This window comes from Bos taurus, chromosome 1, assembly GCF_002263795.3.
Source record: "Bos taurus isolate L1 Dominette 01449 registration number 42190680 breed Hereford chromosome 1, ARS-UCD2.0, whole genome shotgun sequence".
NCBI classification, from domain to species: domain Eukaryota; kingdom Metazoa; phylum Chordata; class Mammalia; order Artiodactyla; family Bovidae; genus Bos; species Bos taurus.
Genome location: NC_037328.1, coordinates 3133685 through 3150120, shown reverse-complemented (window position 1 = coordinate 3150120; position 16436 = coordinate 3133685). Strand labels below are relative to the sequence as shown.

Genomic DNA, 16436 nt, shown 5'->3' with positions numbered 1-16436 from the left:
GCCCAATGGTGCTCTGAACCTAAATCTGCTCTAAAAACTTTTAGTCTGCTAAAAAGGAGAGAGAGAGAGGGGGAAACAGCAAAGTGGGGGAGGGAGGGAGGTGTGCCCCGAGAACACAAATCTCTACAACGGCATAGCCCCACAACCCCACCTCCCCAGCTCGGCTCCTTCCAGGTCTCGGGGGTGCTCCTCCTCGCCCCTAGTTCTGCTGTGTTGGGTTCCTATATGTCATAAGTTCACAGTCCTGTAACACAACCCAGTAAGTCTGAAATGCAGGTTATAAACTCCAATACTTTGGCCACCTGATGCGAAGAGCTGACTCATTCGAAAAGACTCTGATGCTGGGAAAGATTGAGGGTGGGAGGAGAAGGGGACGACAGAGGATGAGATGGTTGGATGGCATCACCAACTCAGTGGAGGTGAGTTTGAGTAAATTCCGGGAGTCGGGGATGGACAAGGAGGCCTGGCGTGCTGCAGTCAATGAGGTCGCAGAGTCGGACATGACTGAACTGAACTGAACTGAAACTCCTTTAACAGAACTGCTCAGGCACTGCAGCTTGATCTACAACCTATAAACATATTTATCACACTTAAAACCTTCCAGCTGGGGCTCTTCTCCTGAGGATTCCCTTTTAAGTCTCGGGTTCAGCGGTGACACACCAGTCAAAGGCTCTACATTTAACACAACTTTACACCATTCAGTTCAGTTGCTCAGTCATGTCCGATTCTCTGTGACCCCATGGACTGCAACATGCCAGGCCTCCCTGTCTACCACCAACTCCCGGAGCTTGCTCAAACTCATGTCTGTTGAGTTGGTGATACCATCCAATCACCTTATCCCCTGTCATCCCCTTCTCCTCCTGCCTTCAATCTTTCCCAGCATCAGGGTCTTTTCCCACGAGTCAGTTCTTCGCATCAGGTGGCCAAAAGTATTGGAGTTTCACTTCAGCCTCAGTCCTTCCAATGAATATTCAGGACTGATTTCCCTTAGGATGGACTGGTTGGATCTCCTTGCAGTCCAAGGGACTCTCAAGAGTCTTCTGCAACACCACAGTTCAAAAGCATCAATTCTTTGGCACTCAGCTTTCTTTATAGTCCAACTCTCACATCCATGCATGACCACTGGAAAAACCATAGCTTTGACTACATGGACCTTTGTTTACACCATGGGTTGAGGAAAAACTCACACACTAGCCTTTGGGATGTTAATTATTTCTGTGCAAAAATGTAACACTAAAAATGACAGACAGTGAAGGCCCGAAACAGCTAAATAGTTCCAAATTTTATGAAAACTCCAAACTCACAAAACCAGGAAGCTCACTGAACCCAAAGCACTGAAAACCTGAAGAAAATGACACTAAGGTGTATCATCATCAAATTGTTTAAGCCATGTAAGAGAAAAAAAATCCTCGAAGAAGCTGGGGGGGTGGGAAAGTACAGAGAAACAGAGACAATAAGGAGAGATCTCTGGACTTCCCTGATAGTGCAGTGGCTAAGAATCCGCCTGCCACTGCAGGGATCACAGGTTCGATCCCTGGTCTGGGGAGATAAATGTGCTGCAAGGCCTGTGCACCGCAGCAACTGAGCCTACACATCGAGACTTCTGAGCCCTCGTGCCCTCGAGCCCACGCTCTGCAACAAGAGAAGCCACCGCAGCAAGAAGCTTGTGACCCGCGTCTACAGAGTGGCCCCCACTCACTGCCACTATAGAAAAAAACCTGTGTGCAGCAACAAAGATCCAGTCCAGCCAATAAATAATTAATTTTTTTAAACGAGAGGCTTCTCGTCAGAAACAAAGCACACCGGAAGACAGTAAAGCAACACCTCTAAAATGCCTGAAGGAAATGAAAAACTGTTAACCTGGAACCTTGTGCCCAGGGAGACTCTTCCTGACTCATTCTGAGGCCACTGTTGCGCTGGGTCACTCAGTCGTGTCCAACTCTGCGACCCCATGGACTGTAGCCCGCCAGGCTCCTCTGTCCATGGCATTCTCCAAGCAAGGGTACTGGGGTGGGGTGCCATGCCCTCCTCCAGGGGCTCTTCCCAACCCAGGGACTGAACCCAGGTCTCCCACATTGCAGGCCGCTATTACCTGATCTCAAAGCCAGACAAGGATGTTACAAGAAAATAAAATTTTAAGCTCATACGCTTCATGGACAGATATACAAAAATTCTTAATAAAGTATCAGCAAATCAAATCCAAGAGTACATAAAAATGGTAATATGTCATGACTGAGTAGGTTTAACCTAGGAATGCAAGGTTGGTTTAATGTTCAAAAATCAATTAATATTATTCAGCTTATTAACAGTCTAACACAAAACCAGATAACCATCTCAGGAAGTGCAACAAAAAAGCATTTTTACAAATCTCAACATCCATTTCTGACACAAGATGGCTCATCATTTCAGAGTTTGCCCTCCACCTGCCTTTTGCCTCTAAGACATGGCCCCTCTTATTCCCCGGTAGGTTGAATTCATGCCCCCAGCTTAAATGTATCTGTAAACCTCGGTTTGTCTATCTCCCTCCTTCCATTATGAATCTAACCAGGGTCCCTAATAAGAGACACCTACCAACAGTTCGTTAAACCTCAGCAGCATTTGCTTCTCCTGATCCTGGGTACCGTCCTCCTGCTGGCCGCCACTGAAGGATGCAATTAGCCACTGCACACAGGCCTTCAGTAGAGTCTTTTTCCAGGCTTGCAGCTCTTCTGCTGACCCTTCCAGGACGGCTGAGACAGCATCAGCCACGACCCAGCTGCAGCAGGAGACACAAGTCCAGGGTTCGAGGCTTTTGGTATAATCCAACATCACAAAAGGCCACAGAAGACAAACGCCCTGAGTCCCGGTCCCTACAACTAACTCCCCAAGCTCAGAAATCAGAGGCTTCGCCTGCCCCTTACTCAGACTGCAAAGATGTACCAGAACTTTATGATGAGGAGAAACACTATTAACATACCAGAAAAAGGATGTATTGTCCAGACTCTGTCTGATCAAGCTATCTCAACCTTAGCACTATTGATGTCCGGGGCCGGATAATTCTTTCTCTGGGGGAAGGGCCTGTCCTATGCATTACAGGATATTTAGCTGTACCCTTGGCCTCTATCCTCTGGGAGCCAAAAGCTAGACTCAGTCCCATATCGTGACAACAAAAAAATGTGAGACAATGCCAACTGTCCCCTGGAGCAGGCAAAATCACCCCTCATTGAGGACCACAGCTCTAAGGGACTCAGAACCTTCCACTTATGGACATGGACTCGCTCCAGCCAGGGTGCTATTAAGATGGGTTCTCCAAGGAACTGCCTCCTCACTGCTGACACAACCGCAGGGCAGCAACTTTCACGGTTTCTTAAGCACTACAGGGAAGGGGCAGCTGGGACAGGAAGGGCCATCAGACAGAGCTGAGCTTTCATACCTCGTGTGACTGGCTGGAGTCTGCAGCAAGCTGGGCAAGCGGTCCATGAGGGCACGTAGGTCCTTGGCTCTGGCAAACGGGACCAGCTGGGCCAGGATCTGCTGCGGCAGCCCGGACTCTGGGGGCCCGTCGGCGCTGAGAAGCCTGGCCTGCAGCGGCATCCACAGAGCCTTCCTCAAGACAGGAATGACAGCGGAGGAAGCTGGGGCGGAGATGAATGGGAGAGGAGGATCGGACACCACGGAGCACCAGAGCCAGCTCGGTGCTTTAGAAACCTTGTGACCTGGCTGAGCTCGCACTGGTGGCTCGAGGTGGGACCCTGGCAAGTTTTGATGCCATGGAAACTGACAAACGCTACACATCAGCCTCCCCTGAGAGCTGGATATTAAAGCATTCAGCAGCACGCCACTGGCCACCTGTCAACGCTCAACGGTCCTCGCAGGGGCCGTTCAGCCCGGGGGCCCCAGCTCACAAGTCATGATGAGACGATGAGCACTCAAGTCCTGAACTCACTCGGGAACAGGAGAGGGGCAGGGAGAACCACAGGCCGTATGAGTGGAGGGCCTCTTACTTTGTAAGAACATTTTTTTGTCATCGATGATATCAAGCCATGAGGCACAGAGGCAAAGCAGTGAGCGAAACGCCATTCATACATACTGGTCAAAAGGAATTAAACTGGGGTGATCAGAAAGTGCCTCAAATCTGAGACCCAGTGAGGGAAGAGAGAGAGCTGGGTGCGGCTGAATGGCTCCGCTCAGCAAGCTCAACCAACGTGCTGGACGGTGGGGAAAGGGGCAAAGGACCCTCACCCGAGCGACCCCTCTCCCCCTAGCGAGACCCAGATGCAGCTGCTCCTTCCTTGGCCCCCAGTGGCCACAGCTACTGCCCCAGCTTCCTCTGGGTAACTTGGAGCTAACTCTGGAGCTGGGGCAGACACCAGCGGGGAAACAGAGCTAAATCGAACCCTGGAATGTGAGGCTCCAGGGCTTAAGGGTGGACACACGGGGAGGAAGAGACAGGGTCCTCCCAGCTGCCCCCAGCCACCCCTTCCCGTACCTTCTGTGGGGCGTGTGAAGCATCCCTGAGTCCTGCCCTGCAGGTACACATGGACGATGGGGAGGAAGTCGTCCGGGGCCTCCCGCAGGCAGAGTCCGGAGCCGGCCTGCTGGCACCAGCGCTCGAAGCGCAGCCGGTGCGACCAGCTGTGCTGCAGGAGCAGGGCTGCTGTGGCCAGGGCCGCCGGCGTCCGCCGCGCCAGGCAGTCATCAAGCAGGGCCAGCCTGACCGCAGGGACCAGCGCCAGCTCTCTTTGCAGAGCCCCAAGCAGCACGGCGTCCAGCTCAGCCACGGCCAGCGCGGGCAGCAGAGCTGCCAGGCCCCGCACGTACTCAGAGGCCCAGAGGGGCTCCCCGCTCTGCGGCTGCTCCTGGGCGTGGCCACTCAGCAGCTGGACCAGGGTCCTCCCGAGGGCAGTCAGCGGTCTCTCCTTCCGGGGGTGCTGGGTGGGTCGCTGGGCCGCCAGGCGGGCCTCGGGCAGGCTCAGCAGGGCCAGGGTGACCTCCCGGAGTGGGGCGTCCTCCATGTAGAGGTGCAGCCCCCGCAGGGCCTCGAGCGGAGGGAGGAGGGTTTTTGGCGTTGACGTGGCCGAGCTGGCCCTCAGGCTGTGCAGCTCGCGGAGGACACTCTGGGTGATGGCCTTTGAGTACCTGGCCAGCAGGCCCAACTGACCAAGGCTCCGCAGGGCTGGAGCACTGGCCACCAGCAGCGGAAGGATCCCCGAGCTGAGGCTGGCTGCCAGGAGCTTCACGAGGACCGGGCTGAGGGCATGCGGCGGGAGGGCCTGCTGCTCCAGGGCCAGGAACCAGCCCTCCAGCGTGGGGTGTCTGAGAACAGCCACCAGCACCTCCTCCAGCGTCTGGAACAGAGCCACAGGGTAGAGGCCTCAGCCGCCGCCCCGCCAGCGGCTGCCCTCGAGCCGGACGGACAGTGGAGGGCAGCTTTCCTCAGCCACCTCTGGCCTCAAGTTCAAGCTCCCCTGCCCTTCTTGGGGGGTGCCCACAGCACCCCGACCCAGACCCACTCAGAACTGTGACCCCACTGGGATGCACCTCCTCCCAGATGAGACCAAGGGGCCTGGATTGTAACTCAGTTAGTGCCCCTCTGCCCGAGACCAGCAGGAATCTGATGAACGGAGGCTGAATGAACTAAATGTGCAGAGAAACTGCTCTCCATGGTCACTCAGGCAGGCCATGTCTACGCAGAGATGCTGACATGCAATTACAATCCGTCATCTTCTGGTCTCTCCCTAGCAGCCCTGCCCTCCTAAGTAAATGTGGGAAAGGGACGTGAGTACCACCAGACCACAGAGGCAGGGTGGCCTCCACTGAGAAGAAACTCTGTGGCTGAGGGAGGTGGGCAGGGCTTACATGGGCTAGAACTGAAGGTGAGCCTGAGTCCACTCTCAGAAGGAGACTAGGCCCTCAGGGAACGAACTCTGACCCCGAGACTAGTTTAAACCACTGAGCAGAGAGCAGCCGAGCACCCTTGGCTGCATCAGAGAGGGATCTGAGTCAGCCTTGCTGCACATGTTTCCTAGCCAAGGAGGCCACCCAGCCCCTGGGGACAGAAATCTATTTTTCTCCTTATTTACTCTTCAGGGAAGGGAAGAGAAGCCTACGAATTTGCCAACTGAGCTTTCCCAAGTGAAAACAGCAAAGCACAGATTAGGAGTGCTGTGCCTGATGACTGGCTAACAGGTGGTCCTGCACCAACACCCCGCCCCAAAAGCCCCCTCGGAGACCAAAGCACGGGAGCCCGGCATTTGATTATGAAATGAGGAACATGCCTGCTTCCTGAACCCCACATAACATCTCAAATGGCAAACAGGTGAGAAAGACTTGGTCGGGCCTTAGGTAAGCAGCTGATTGCCGAGCCACCAGCAAGAGGAGGAGGCTCACTTTTCTCGGGCAGAGTGGTCGCTGGAAGTATTCACGATGGAGGGCCGCACCCCCTGCCCAGCCTTTACTCAATACAGGCCACAACCCCTTTACAAGGAAAAGATGCAGGCTGGGTTCTGAGGATGCTCGGGGCGCACAGTGGGAGGGAAAAGTGTTCGCAGAAGGGGGTGTGAGCACCCAAAGTGAACATGCCTCCCTCAGGATGGGGGTGCGGGTGGTGTTTAGTATCTCCTCTAGTGGCCTCTGCTTTTCCCTGCTTCCCTGCAATGAACAGGTGCTAGCTTCCAACCAGAAGAGAGGGAAAACCAGCATCTATAACCTCCTAGGACAAAGGCCAACAGGAAGGGGGAAGAAGGGTAGCCGAACCTTGTCGCTGGCCAGCTCCAGCGAGGCCACGGACTCCATGTCCACAAAGAGGTCGGACTCGGCCTGGGCGGCCTCGCACTTCTGCTGGTTCTGCGCGTCCAGCTGCAGGCAGTGGATGACCAGGCGCCGGAGGAGATCCAGGAGGAGCTGCAGCAGGGGCGGCCCCGCACTCCGGCCCAGCTGTGAGGCAAGACACACGACCCTCAGGCCTGGAAGGGCCGACACTCACCGCCAGGTCCCCCGGCGCAGATCGGGCAACGCTGCCAGAAACCAGGATCAAAGAGGGAGACGGGGCTCAAACGGCAACACCAACAACATCAAAGTCGTGTCTCAGTAAGACATGCGTGCTAAGTCGCTTCAGTTGTGCCTGACTTTTTGTGACCCTCTGGACTGTGGCCTGCCAGGCTCCTCTGTCCATGGGATTCTCCAGGCAAGAATACTGGAGTGGGTTGCCATTTCCTCCTCCAGGGCATCTTCCCCACCCAGGAATCGAACCTGTGTCTCCTGCATTGGCAGGCGGTTCTTGACCACTAGCGCCACCTGGGAAGCCGTCTTAATTAAGACATGTTCTCCTAAATCTTCATGAAACACTGAGGTTTGTTTTGACCAAGATGAAAAGGAAAGGCGCCCCTCAAAATCTAAGCTAAAACTCTGGTAAAGCAGCTCAGGGACAGAACACTCAACAATGAGCCACTAAATTTAAACTCATGAAGGAAGATGGGAGGCCTGGCTGTGATGCTGACCTGGTCAGCCATTGGCAGGGCCCCGTCCTGACCGATCGCTGCCTGGGTGACCAAGTTCAGCTGTGCTGGGCTCCCCATCTGGGATCTAGACCTCTGCTCCAGGGAGAAGGGAGCCAGACCAGCCACCCGGACTACAGGCCTGCCCGGGGCCCTGCGCACTGGCCACCAGCCTCCCCACGTGCAGAACGAGCAGGGCGACAGCAGGGCCCTGGGATGCTCCAATCCACACTACCACTCAGTTCCGAAGTGAGAAGCCACAGCAGAAGCCACGCTCGCCGTGGGCGGTGATGCAGGGGACCAGGGCAGCGCTGACCTGGGCGAAGTTCTCCACGGCGCTCCTGATGTACAGCAGCAGGTGTTTGGCGGCGCGCAGGGCCTGGTGCATCGGGAGGCGCAGGAGGGCCGCCCGCAGCTGCGCCTGAACCCCGTCGTCCAGGAGTAGGAGCCCGCCTGGGCCCTGGCCTTGGTCCTGACTGGCGTAGGCCGTCTGCAACAGGGAGGAGAAGGACGGGGCCGCGGGGCCTGGTGCGGCAGGGCTGCCCGAAGTCTGCAGCGGCTGGAGGACAGCAGAGGTGAGAAGGGCAGAGGGATCAGCCAAGGGGGCCAAGGGCACGGAGTGTGGCGACAGGGATGGGTGACGCGCACGACAGCGAGGCGCGTCACAGAAAGTCACCCACTGATGCTGAAACCACACAAGCCCATCAAGCCCAACGCGCTCAGTCACACGTGTTTTATCCTAGCGTGTGTTCACGTGAGGGCGCTGGGTCGGGGAGGTTATTTACATGCCCTGGAGAACCGCAGCCGCCCGGGACAAAGACAGGACTTCACTCAAACGGGAGTCACTGTGATCGATCCCTGCAGACTGGGAAGTCCTGCCCCGGGAAGGGGTGAGCTCAGCGAGCTGCAGACCTTTCGAAGGCCTCCCCCGGAAGGATAGGATGACAGGGAGTGCTTGGAAGACAGATTCCTGCAACCAGCCTGTCTCAAAGGGGTTCATTTCTTCTAACTTCATTCCCAACTGCCATCTTTATTTAGCCCACAGGGCCTGTACTGTTACACCTCCGAACACTCCGCTTCCTAAGGCCAACACAACTAGGCTGCATGAGCCCTGAAACTCAGCGGGGCTGGAGGTGGGGTCCCTGGGCCAGCAGCAGCACTAACTAGGAACCTGCTAAAGATGCAGACTCCCAGGCCCGCACAGACCTGCTGAACAGACTTGCGCAGTGACTGAGCATCTGGGGATCCGGATGCACCCTCGTGGGTGGGAACGGCCTGCGCCCAGCTCCACATGGTGGACGCTGACCCTGGGAGCACCATGGCACCACCCGACTGCTGACCCACGGGGGCTGCTGTGTGGCTCTGACCAGCTCCTAACCACGGCCTGGCAGGCAGGAAGGCGGTGATGGCCGTTGACGGGCCTGGGCTCTGGCGCCCGGCTGCCTGGCAAAAGCCTGAGTCCACCGCTGACTGGTGGTGGAGTCGCTCCGCACCTCCGTTTCCCCATGTGTACGACGAGGACAGGAAGTCCTGACCTCTGAGTTGGGAGGGTTAAGTGGCGGAAAAGACACACACTGCCCTTAGGAGTAGGCCCTGACAAACAGCGAACACGCAGTCAACCTGAGCTACCGCCACCAAGTCCGTGAGGCGAGGAGTCCCAGCTGCCTGCTTTTTTAAGCGCAGCCACAACTGACTGAAAACACAAAAATGCACACCTTCCTGCCCCACTCAGCGATCCTCAGTCCTCCATGTTAGGGCCAGACCTGCAGCACCCCTTTTAACAACTTATTGACCACCGACATTTTAATTCTTCTTTCACTGCCCGAATGTTACTGAGTGGAGTTATTTCAATATTCACTTACGTAACAAACGGCCAGCCACACCTGTTAATTTCTGCAAAAAGCTCCTGGTCAATAATGTGCTAAGAATGCAGTCCTCACCAAGAGAAAATGGGTTTCCTTCTTTCCTTTTTTGCTTTTCCAGTTTTAGCAGAACGTAGCTGGCTGGCAGCCTTCAGGGGCCAGGTCTGACTGCTGGGCACCCCTGGTCTAGGGGGTGCTGGGGTGTCTGGACGAGGGCCACAGGGCCAGCGTGTACAGACTATGCAAAAGGGAGAAGGGACCTCCTCCCCCAGTCATGTAGCCAGCGGGGATTTCAATTCTGCCCCATCACTGAGGCCCTTTGACTCTCGACATGTCAGCTGATCACCACTGCGCTTCCTCTTCTAACCAAGGAAAACGAGAAGGTGAAGAAAGTTCACCCTGTGAGCTGAGAAAAGCTACACAGCTGGGGTACAGGCTGCTGCGGCCCACGGGCAGGGGCCTCCAGGGTTTCCCAGGGAAAGGAAGGCCTGGTTTCTGCTGGGTCGCGTGGCTCACCAGGGCCTCGAGGGCTGGCTCTGGGATCCAGAGGCTGTAGTATCTGTTGAACCCGGACAGCCGGTGGCGGCAAGGCAGGCTTGGAGGCTCCAACTGGTCGTAAGACTGAAGCAGAAGACACAGGGCCAGTGGGTCTCTCTGGGTATGGAGCAGGTCCGTGAGAACCCCGGTCAGATATGCCACAACGCTCTCTCCTGTGTGGGAGGAAGGAGCTTGCTGGGACCATCAGTCACCCCAACTCCCGCACGAATTCGAGACCCAGAAAGATTCATCATGACTCTAAGGGATCACACGACCACGATGGAAGGCAGAGGCTACCACTGCAGACCACAGCAGACTTTTACTTAAACATACAGCACACAGTAGACCGCAGGTGCGGAGGCCCAGAAGTGGGAGACCCAGGCCCAGAAGAGGTGAGGCCAAGGCCTCCAGGATCTGCTTGATGCAAACCAAGCCACTTCCTCTCTACCTCGGCACACGGCCTCCCTGCAGTCAGGCAGGGACCCCACAACTGGCTTAGCCGCTTCCAGGCCTGGCCAGAGCACCCTGAGGGACTGTCCACACTCTCCTCCCCTTCCACAGGCACTCTGGGTGCTGTATGTTGAGACGGCACAGATAATAAGATGGGAGCAGCCGTGATCTCCTGGACGACAACCACCCAGGAGAGCACCTGACCTGTCCTGGACAAGGTCAAGCAAGAGACCCTTAGTCCCTAAACCACTGATGCATTGGGACGTAGCTGTTACTGCAGCAAATCCCGAACGATCCTGACTAAATGACATCTCTGTGATCCGTGAGTGCTTCCTTTGGTGTATGTTTCCTGGATACCCAGGAGAGATGAAGGACTTGTCCCTTAGCATCAAGATGTTTGTCAGACGCTCAGTCGTGTCTGACTCTGCGACCCCACGGACTGTAGCCCTCCAGGATCCTCTGTCCATTCTCCAGGCAAGAACACTGGAGTGGGTGTCCATACCCTTCTCCAGGGGATTTTCCCGACCCAGGGATTGAACCCAGGTCTCCAGCACTGGCTGGCGGGTTCTTTACCATCTCGGCCACCAGGGAAGCGCTCAGCATCAAGATAATCATGAATAAAGACCAAAGGGGAAACACTGGTGTGACCGCAGCTGTCTGCAGCCATGCAAACACACAATTTCAGGCTCATCTGTCAGATGACCCATTACCCCGACAGCCGAGTCAGCCTCCAGACCCCTGATTCCTGCACACTGAGCTCTACCAGCTGTGCAGCTGTCACTTTGGTGGGTCTGAACCCTTGCTGCCTTGGGTTTGCAGCAATTATTTCCAGAGCCCCTGGAAGCCCACCTCCTACCCTCCAGAGACCCAGCTGGCCTGATGCACTCAGAAGACCCTGACCACGCATGGGTACCTGCTTCACTTTCTGTTCCAAGGAGCAACTTATTCCTGGCCTCCAGGGCGGCGGGGACCAAGGCGCTGAACGGGAACGTGAGGAGGATCGTGTCTTCATTCAGGACGAAGCCAACCTCCTCATCCAAGCCTTCGCTGCCTTCCACCAGCACATCCACCATGTCGAGGACATCTGGAGATGGAAACGGGGGGAGTCAGGCCCAGGTAAAGAGGCACTGGCGGTTTCTACGGCATGAAGCCCCTGGAGGGCACGAAAGAGAACACTTGCATAGAGGGGAACAAAGAAAAGCTAAACTTCTCTTAGGGGGAAAACGCTTAATGTAATGTTTGATTCTAAACAGATACGGTATCGTCTGTAAAAATCTTCATTATCTCTGCAGGACAAAATGCAAGATTATCCACTCAGGTGATAATGGGTTGACGTTTCCTTAGGTGACACTGAGAAAAGCCCACAAACTTCAACCAGTCAGGGAAACAAGCCAACAGCTGAGAAGCGACAAGAGCGTAGAGAGGTTAACGCGCAGACTGGGGCCACAGGGTCTGGAGTTGAACCCTGACCTTGCTGCGTGCTCGCTGGGTGAGGCCGGGAAGACCGCTTAGTCTCTCTGTGCCTGAACTGCCTTGTCCAGACCTGCAATGGGGACAGCCTGCCCACTCTGGGGTTGTTCGTGAGGTTATACAAGTTAGGGTCTGTAAGGAGCTCGGAGCAGCACCTGGCACAGTGTAAACACTGCACAGACGAAAATAAGGCAGCGAGTAAGCCCCCAGACGCATTTCCTGCTACAGGAACAAACAAGGGGATTCCCAATTCCAGAGGGGGCTGATCTCTGACGCAAAGAAAGTGGGGGACATCTGCCCTCTGCACGAGGCTTCAGAGAGCCATTCTGCTGTCTGTCTCTAACACGCCACCATGGCTGGCTCTTCAGAAGCCCAAGGAGCACTGGGGAATGGCACCTACCGTCGATGTGGGAGATGGGAATGCTGGCGTCATCAGCGTCCTGCCGCGTCCCGGGGGCCTGCAGGGCGCTGGCTTCCTGGACGAAGTCAGATGCCTTGTCCGTGTACGAATACGGATTCGCCACCAACGTCAGGAGGACCTGAGCATTGAAGAGTCAAGTGGGAAGTGTTTAGACAGTCACAGGTGGGATGAAAAGTGCCCCTAGAAGTCACAGTTGAAATAAAGGGAAGAGCAAGAATCTTAATAGGCCTTAGTAAGAGCAATACTTTTGCTGCCAAGTTTTTAAAAAAACTTTCTGTTGTAGAACTTAAAAAAATTATCTCCTTTTCACACTAGACTATTGCTTTTAATACTAATTTTAGTATACCACTGTGGGCTTCCCTGGTGGCTCAGATGGTAAAGAGTCTACCTGCAGTACAGGAGACCCGGGTTCAAGCCCTGAGTTGGGAAGATACCCTGGAGAAGGAAATGACAACCAACTGCAGTGTCCTTGCCTGGAAAATCCCATGGATGGAGGAGCCTGGCAGGCTACAGTTCATGAGGTCGCAAACAGTCAGATACGACTGAGCGACTTCACTTTCACTTTAGTGTACCACTAATCCCTCCTGTGAAAACGAATGCCCCAAGGGAAGTTAAATAGCACTCAGTGATATATTCCCATTTTACAGATGCTAAAACTAAGTAGTTTCTCATGTCTTAGCAAGAATTAGGAAGTGAGCCAGGAAGAAAGGCCTCTTAATTGCCTAAGAAACACCTTAAATACACTAAGGATCACTGAATATATCTTCCTGAACGTTCCTCTACACGGGAAATAGGTGCTCACGCGTTCCAAAAACTGAATCACAGCCTCCTTGTTCTCCTCCGCCATGTCATCCAAGTGCTCCAGCCACAGCTCCAGCTCCGGCCAGGTGTGCTCAAACACACCCGTGTCCCGCAGGATCTGTTGGGAGGCAGACAGCAGGGGTAAGTCAGGGTGGGACCCCGCTTTCTGAGGTCTCGGTCTCCTTTTGAACCCCGGGAAGTGCACATGGGGCCGAAGTTCCATTCGGCTCTCCTCCGTAAGCTACAGCTCGGAACAGCACTCCCCTCTGCCAGCGACGAGAGGTGGCTCTGGGCTCTATCACGGAGAACGCAGCCCCTCGCCTTGCTGTTTATTCCTTCCCTTCGACTCCTAAAACACCCAGCTGCCACTGGCAAGTCTGACTTTCAAGCTGGACTTGATCCTCAGCCTGTGTGAGAGTCCTCAAGACAGGGAGCCAACCAGCTGCGCCATCTCAGCGTGGCCCCTCTAGACCCAGGCCTGGGCCGGAAGCACCGCCGTTTCTAAAGAGGGGAGAATGTGTTTCGAGGCAAGACTTGGTGAAGTGACAGCCCCACGTGGTCAGATGACAGGACTTGGGGTCTCAGGAGTGCGAGCCCCGCACCGAGGGAGAGCCTGGCAGGCCGTTCCACCCACATGCAGGGAGTGGTCGTGAGATCACACATCAGCACAGGCGTGCAGAGGCCAGAGGTCAAGACCCAGACGTTCTCATCCTCCGGGCAGCTCATGTGAGGTTCAAGTGCCAGAGAGACAACTGGCACTTCTATAAAAGGTGAAGTCTTTGTACCCTAAACTTTTCTCTAGTGGTTCTGATAGTTAATGCATCTGCCTGCGATGCAGGAGACCTGGGTTCGATCCCTGGGCTGGGAATGGCAACCCACTCCAGTATTCTTGCCTGGAGAATCCCTTGGACAGAGGAGCCTGGCGGGCCCAAGTCCATGGGGTCGCAGAAAGTCGGACGCGACTGAGCGACTAAACTACCAAACACAGTGAATGTGATTTTTGTAGCAACTCCCCCCGTCGCCCAAGCCCCTGACAAAGCAGAACCAAGGAACTGGATTTCCTAGCACTGCAGTTAAGACCTAAAAAGCTCTGGAAAACAAGGTCAAGTGTAAGAAAGAAGAGACACCAACAAACTCATCTCCTTCCTCTAACTTTGGTGACACTTGGGCTGTGGTGATGGCCTAGGTCAAAAGGCTGAAGCCCTGGAGAGGGCTGAGTCTGGAGATGAAGGCCGAGGCATTGCCTACTAAACTGGTCCCCAGAGGGCGGGCAATCTAATGTTTACTGAGCCCAGATCACATGTCATTTCTTCTGTAGTTCTAGCTTTGTTATCCCCATTTGCTTCGAGAAAACTAAGTTCAGAGAGGTTAAGCAGGAAGTCCGACGCCCCCTGAAGGGGCAGAACCAGGGATCAAAGTGCTGGCTTTCCCCACTTCACCAGGCCGCCTCTCGGGAACACAAGCAGGTGAAGACAGAATAAATTACAGCTGCCATAAAACTCTCTCTCCTTAAATTATGTCGGTCGTAATACATTCGTAATTCAGCAAAGAAAGATTATGCGAAACTGGTATAGAAAAGGCTCACCTTCACAATCAGAAGTTTGGTTGATGACTTGAGCTGTGAATGGCCACTGGTCACAAACATTTTCATCAGTAAGTAAAACACCGATCGTTTGCCTCCAATGATTTCTGCATCTGGGCCTTCCTGGAGTTTGAATGACAAAGTTATAACAGAGGTCACTGCTGCTGAGTGAACAGATACTACAGGCCCAGGCTTCTCTCCAGCCTCTCGCCTCATCTCAACCACCCCTTGGCAAGCCTGCTGGGACGTCAGGCACGAGGAACCTCCGGAGTCAGCAGGCTCAGCCTCCTAGCCCCTGACAGCAGCGGCAGCAACAACAGAGTCACAGCAGGAAGCAGGGGGCCCTTCGGGTGCTTCACAGACGCAGACTCGCTTTATCCTCCCGACAAGCCTGAGCTGGGGACGACTGTCACTCCCTTTCCACGCGCGCGGACACTGAGATACAAGGAGGTTAACAGGCTGTTTTAATGACTGAGGTGGGACTCAAGCCCGGAAGCCCTGGCACAGATGCAGCTCCAGAGGCTGGTGGGGAACCACACCACCAGGGCTATCTGAGTCCACCTAATGCTGTATGCGCTGCATCTCAGCAAGACGCCGGTGTGATGTAACTGGTCCCTTTATACACGATTCAGACTCTCAGAGGCTTCTGGGCTTTGAGCACATGGAGCTCCAGATCCCGTGCAGACTCTGTGTTTTCCTGGGGAGTCCCTACAGCTCCGATCTGAGCCCCTAAGGAGCTGGCATTCACAAAGCCCAGCAGACCCTTATTAAAACCAAAAACTGAAGCACAGGCTATAAACTACTATGTTAATACCAGCTCTTTCAAGAGGGCTCTCTGCTCACTTTCCAACTAAATCAGCGAGATCTCAATGGTCCGGGTCAGCTGGGATGATAAACCAAACACCCTAGATGGCCAGAGGCTGGTGGGGAACCACACCACCCAGGGCTACCTGACTCCACTTAATGCCGTAGTCCTGCAGTCCTGGCAGTGACTTCACCAGGTTGAGAGCAGGTTCTGGGCCACACTCCCCAGGTCCAGTCCTGGACCCCCCAGGACCCCAGAAGTCTCCTAACCACTCTGCGCTCCAGCTGCCTTTGTCTGGGAGTGGCGGTCAACGAGACGATACGTAGAACACTCGTGCCAAGCCTGGCGCTAAGTCCTGGATAAGAACTCTTCTCAGCTGTGACACAGGTGAACCATAAAGAGAGGACTTAGGGGAACACAGAGCCCCCAGTGCCACAGCGTTCCTGTACCTCTCTGGGAGTTTCACCTCTAACAATGCCTCTAACAATTTCCACACTGACAGTTCCTTGCAAGAGCTCATGGAAAACCTGAGTCATTAAAACAAGTCATCTGAGCTACTGAGATACATCCTTATCGACAGTGCTTAATTTGACCTGGTCATTTTCCCTCCCTGGATAGGGCGACATAGCATCCTGTATTTAAGCACATGGATGAACATCTCTTGCATCCTGAGTCCCCTTTATTGGTCAACATTACGTTCTCCAGAAAGGGCTAGCAGACGCTATCACAGACACAGAGAGCGGCACCAGCAGCCTTTTCTCCACCAGCCTCAACCCTCTCCTGCCTTGGTGTCTATCTCCAGCTCCATCTTGAGTCATTCCAGGATGAGGACAAAAGAGAAGAAATGTATTTTGTTTCTTTCCAAAAAGGTTTTAAAAGGGCCAGAAAAATGTAAAAGTCCTCTTAGAAGAACACAAAAACTCGCAGTATGTGGCAACGATGTCTTTTCAGTAAGGACAGCTAAGCACGTTCGTTTGCAGAGTCAAGACATTCCTGGCTCACAAATCCAGACCTGGCCTCTAGGTGGAGGTTT

At 54.6% G+C, this 16436-nt stretch overlaps 1 protein-coding gene across 1 annotated transcript in view; it reads right to left on the bottom strand.

Annotated features, from left to right (window-relative positions):
- URB1 (URB1 ribosome biogenesis homolog) overlaps positions 1–16436 on the bottom strand; it is a 77078-nt gene that overhangs the window by 30220 nt on the left and 30422 nt on the right. Inside the window, exons 15-24 of the mRNA NM_001205980.1 lie at positions 14602–14721; positions 13018–13134; positions 12195–12333; positions 11238–11408; positions 9854–10047; positions 7792–8034; positions 6736–6915; positions 4469–5327; positions 3413–3614; positions 2572–2755 (exon numbers count right to left, since the gene is read on the bottom strand). Coding sequence (NP_001192909.1) covers positions 2572–2755; positions 3413–3614; positions 4469–5327; positions 6736–6915; positions 7792–8034; positions 9854–10047; positions 11238–11408; positions 12195–12333; positions 13018–13134; positions 14602–14721 — 2409 coding nt within the window. The remainder of the gene's footprint in view (positions 1–2571; positions 2756–3412; positions 3615–4468; positions 5328–6735; positions 6916–7791; positions 8035–9853; positions 10048–11237; positions 11409–12194; positions 12334–13017; positions 13135–14601; positions 14722–16436) is intronic.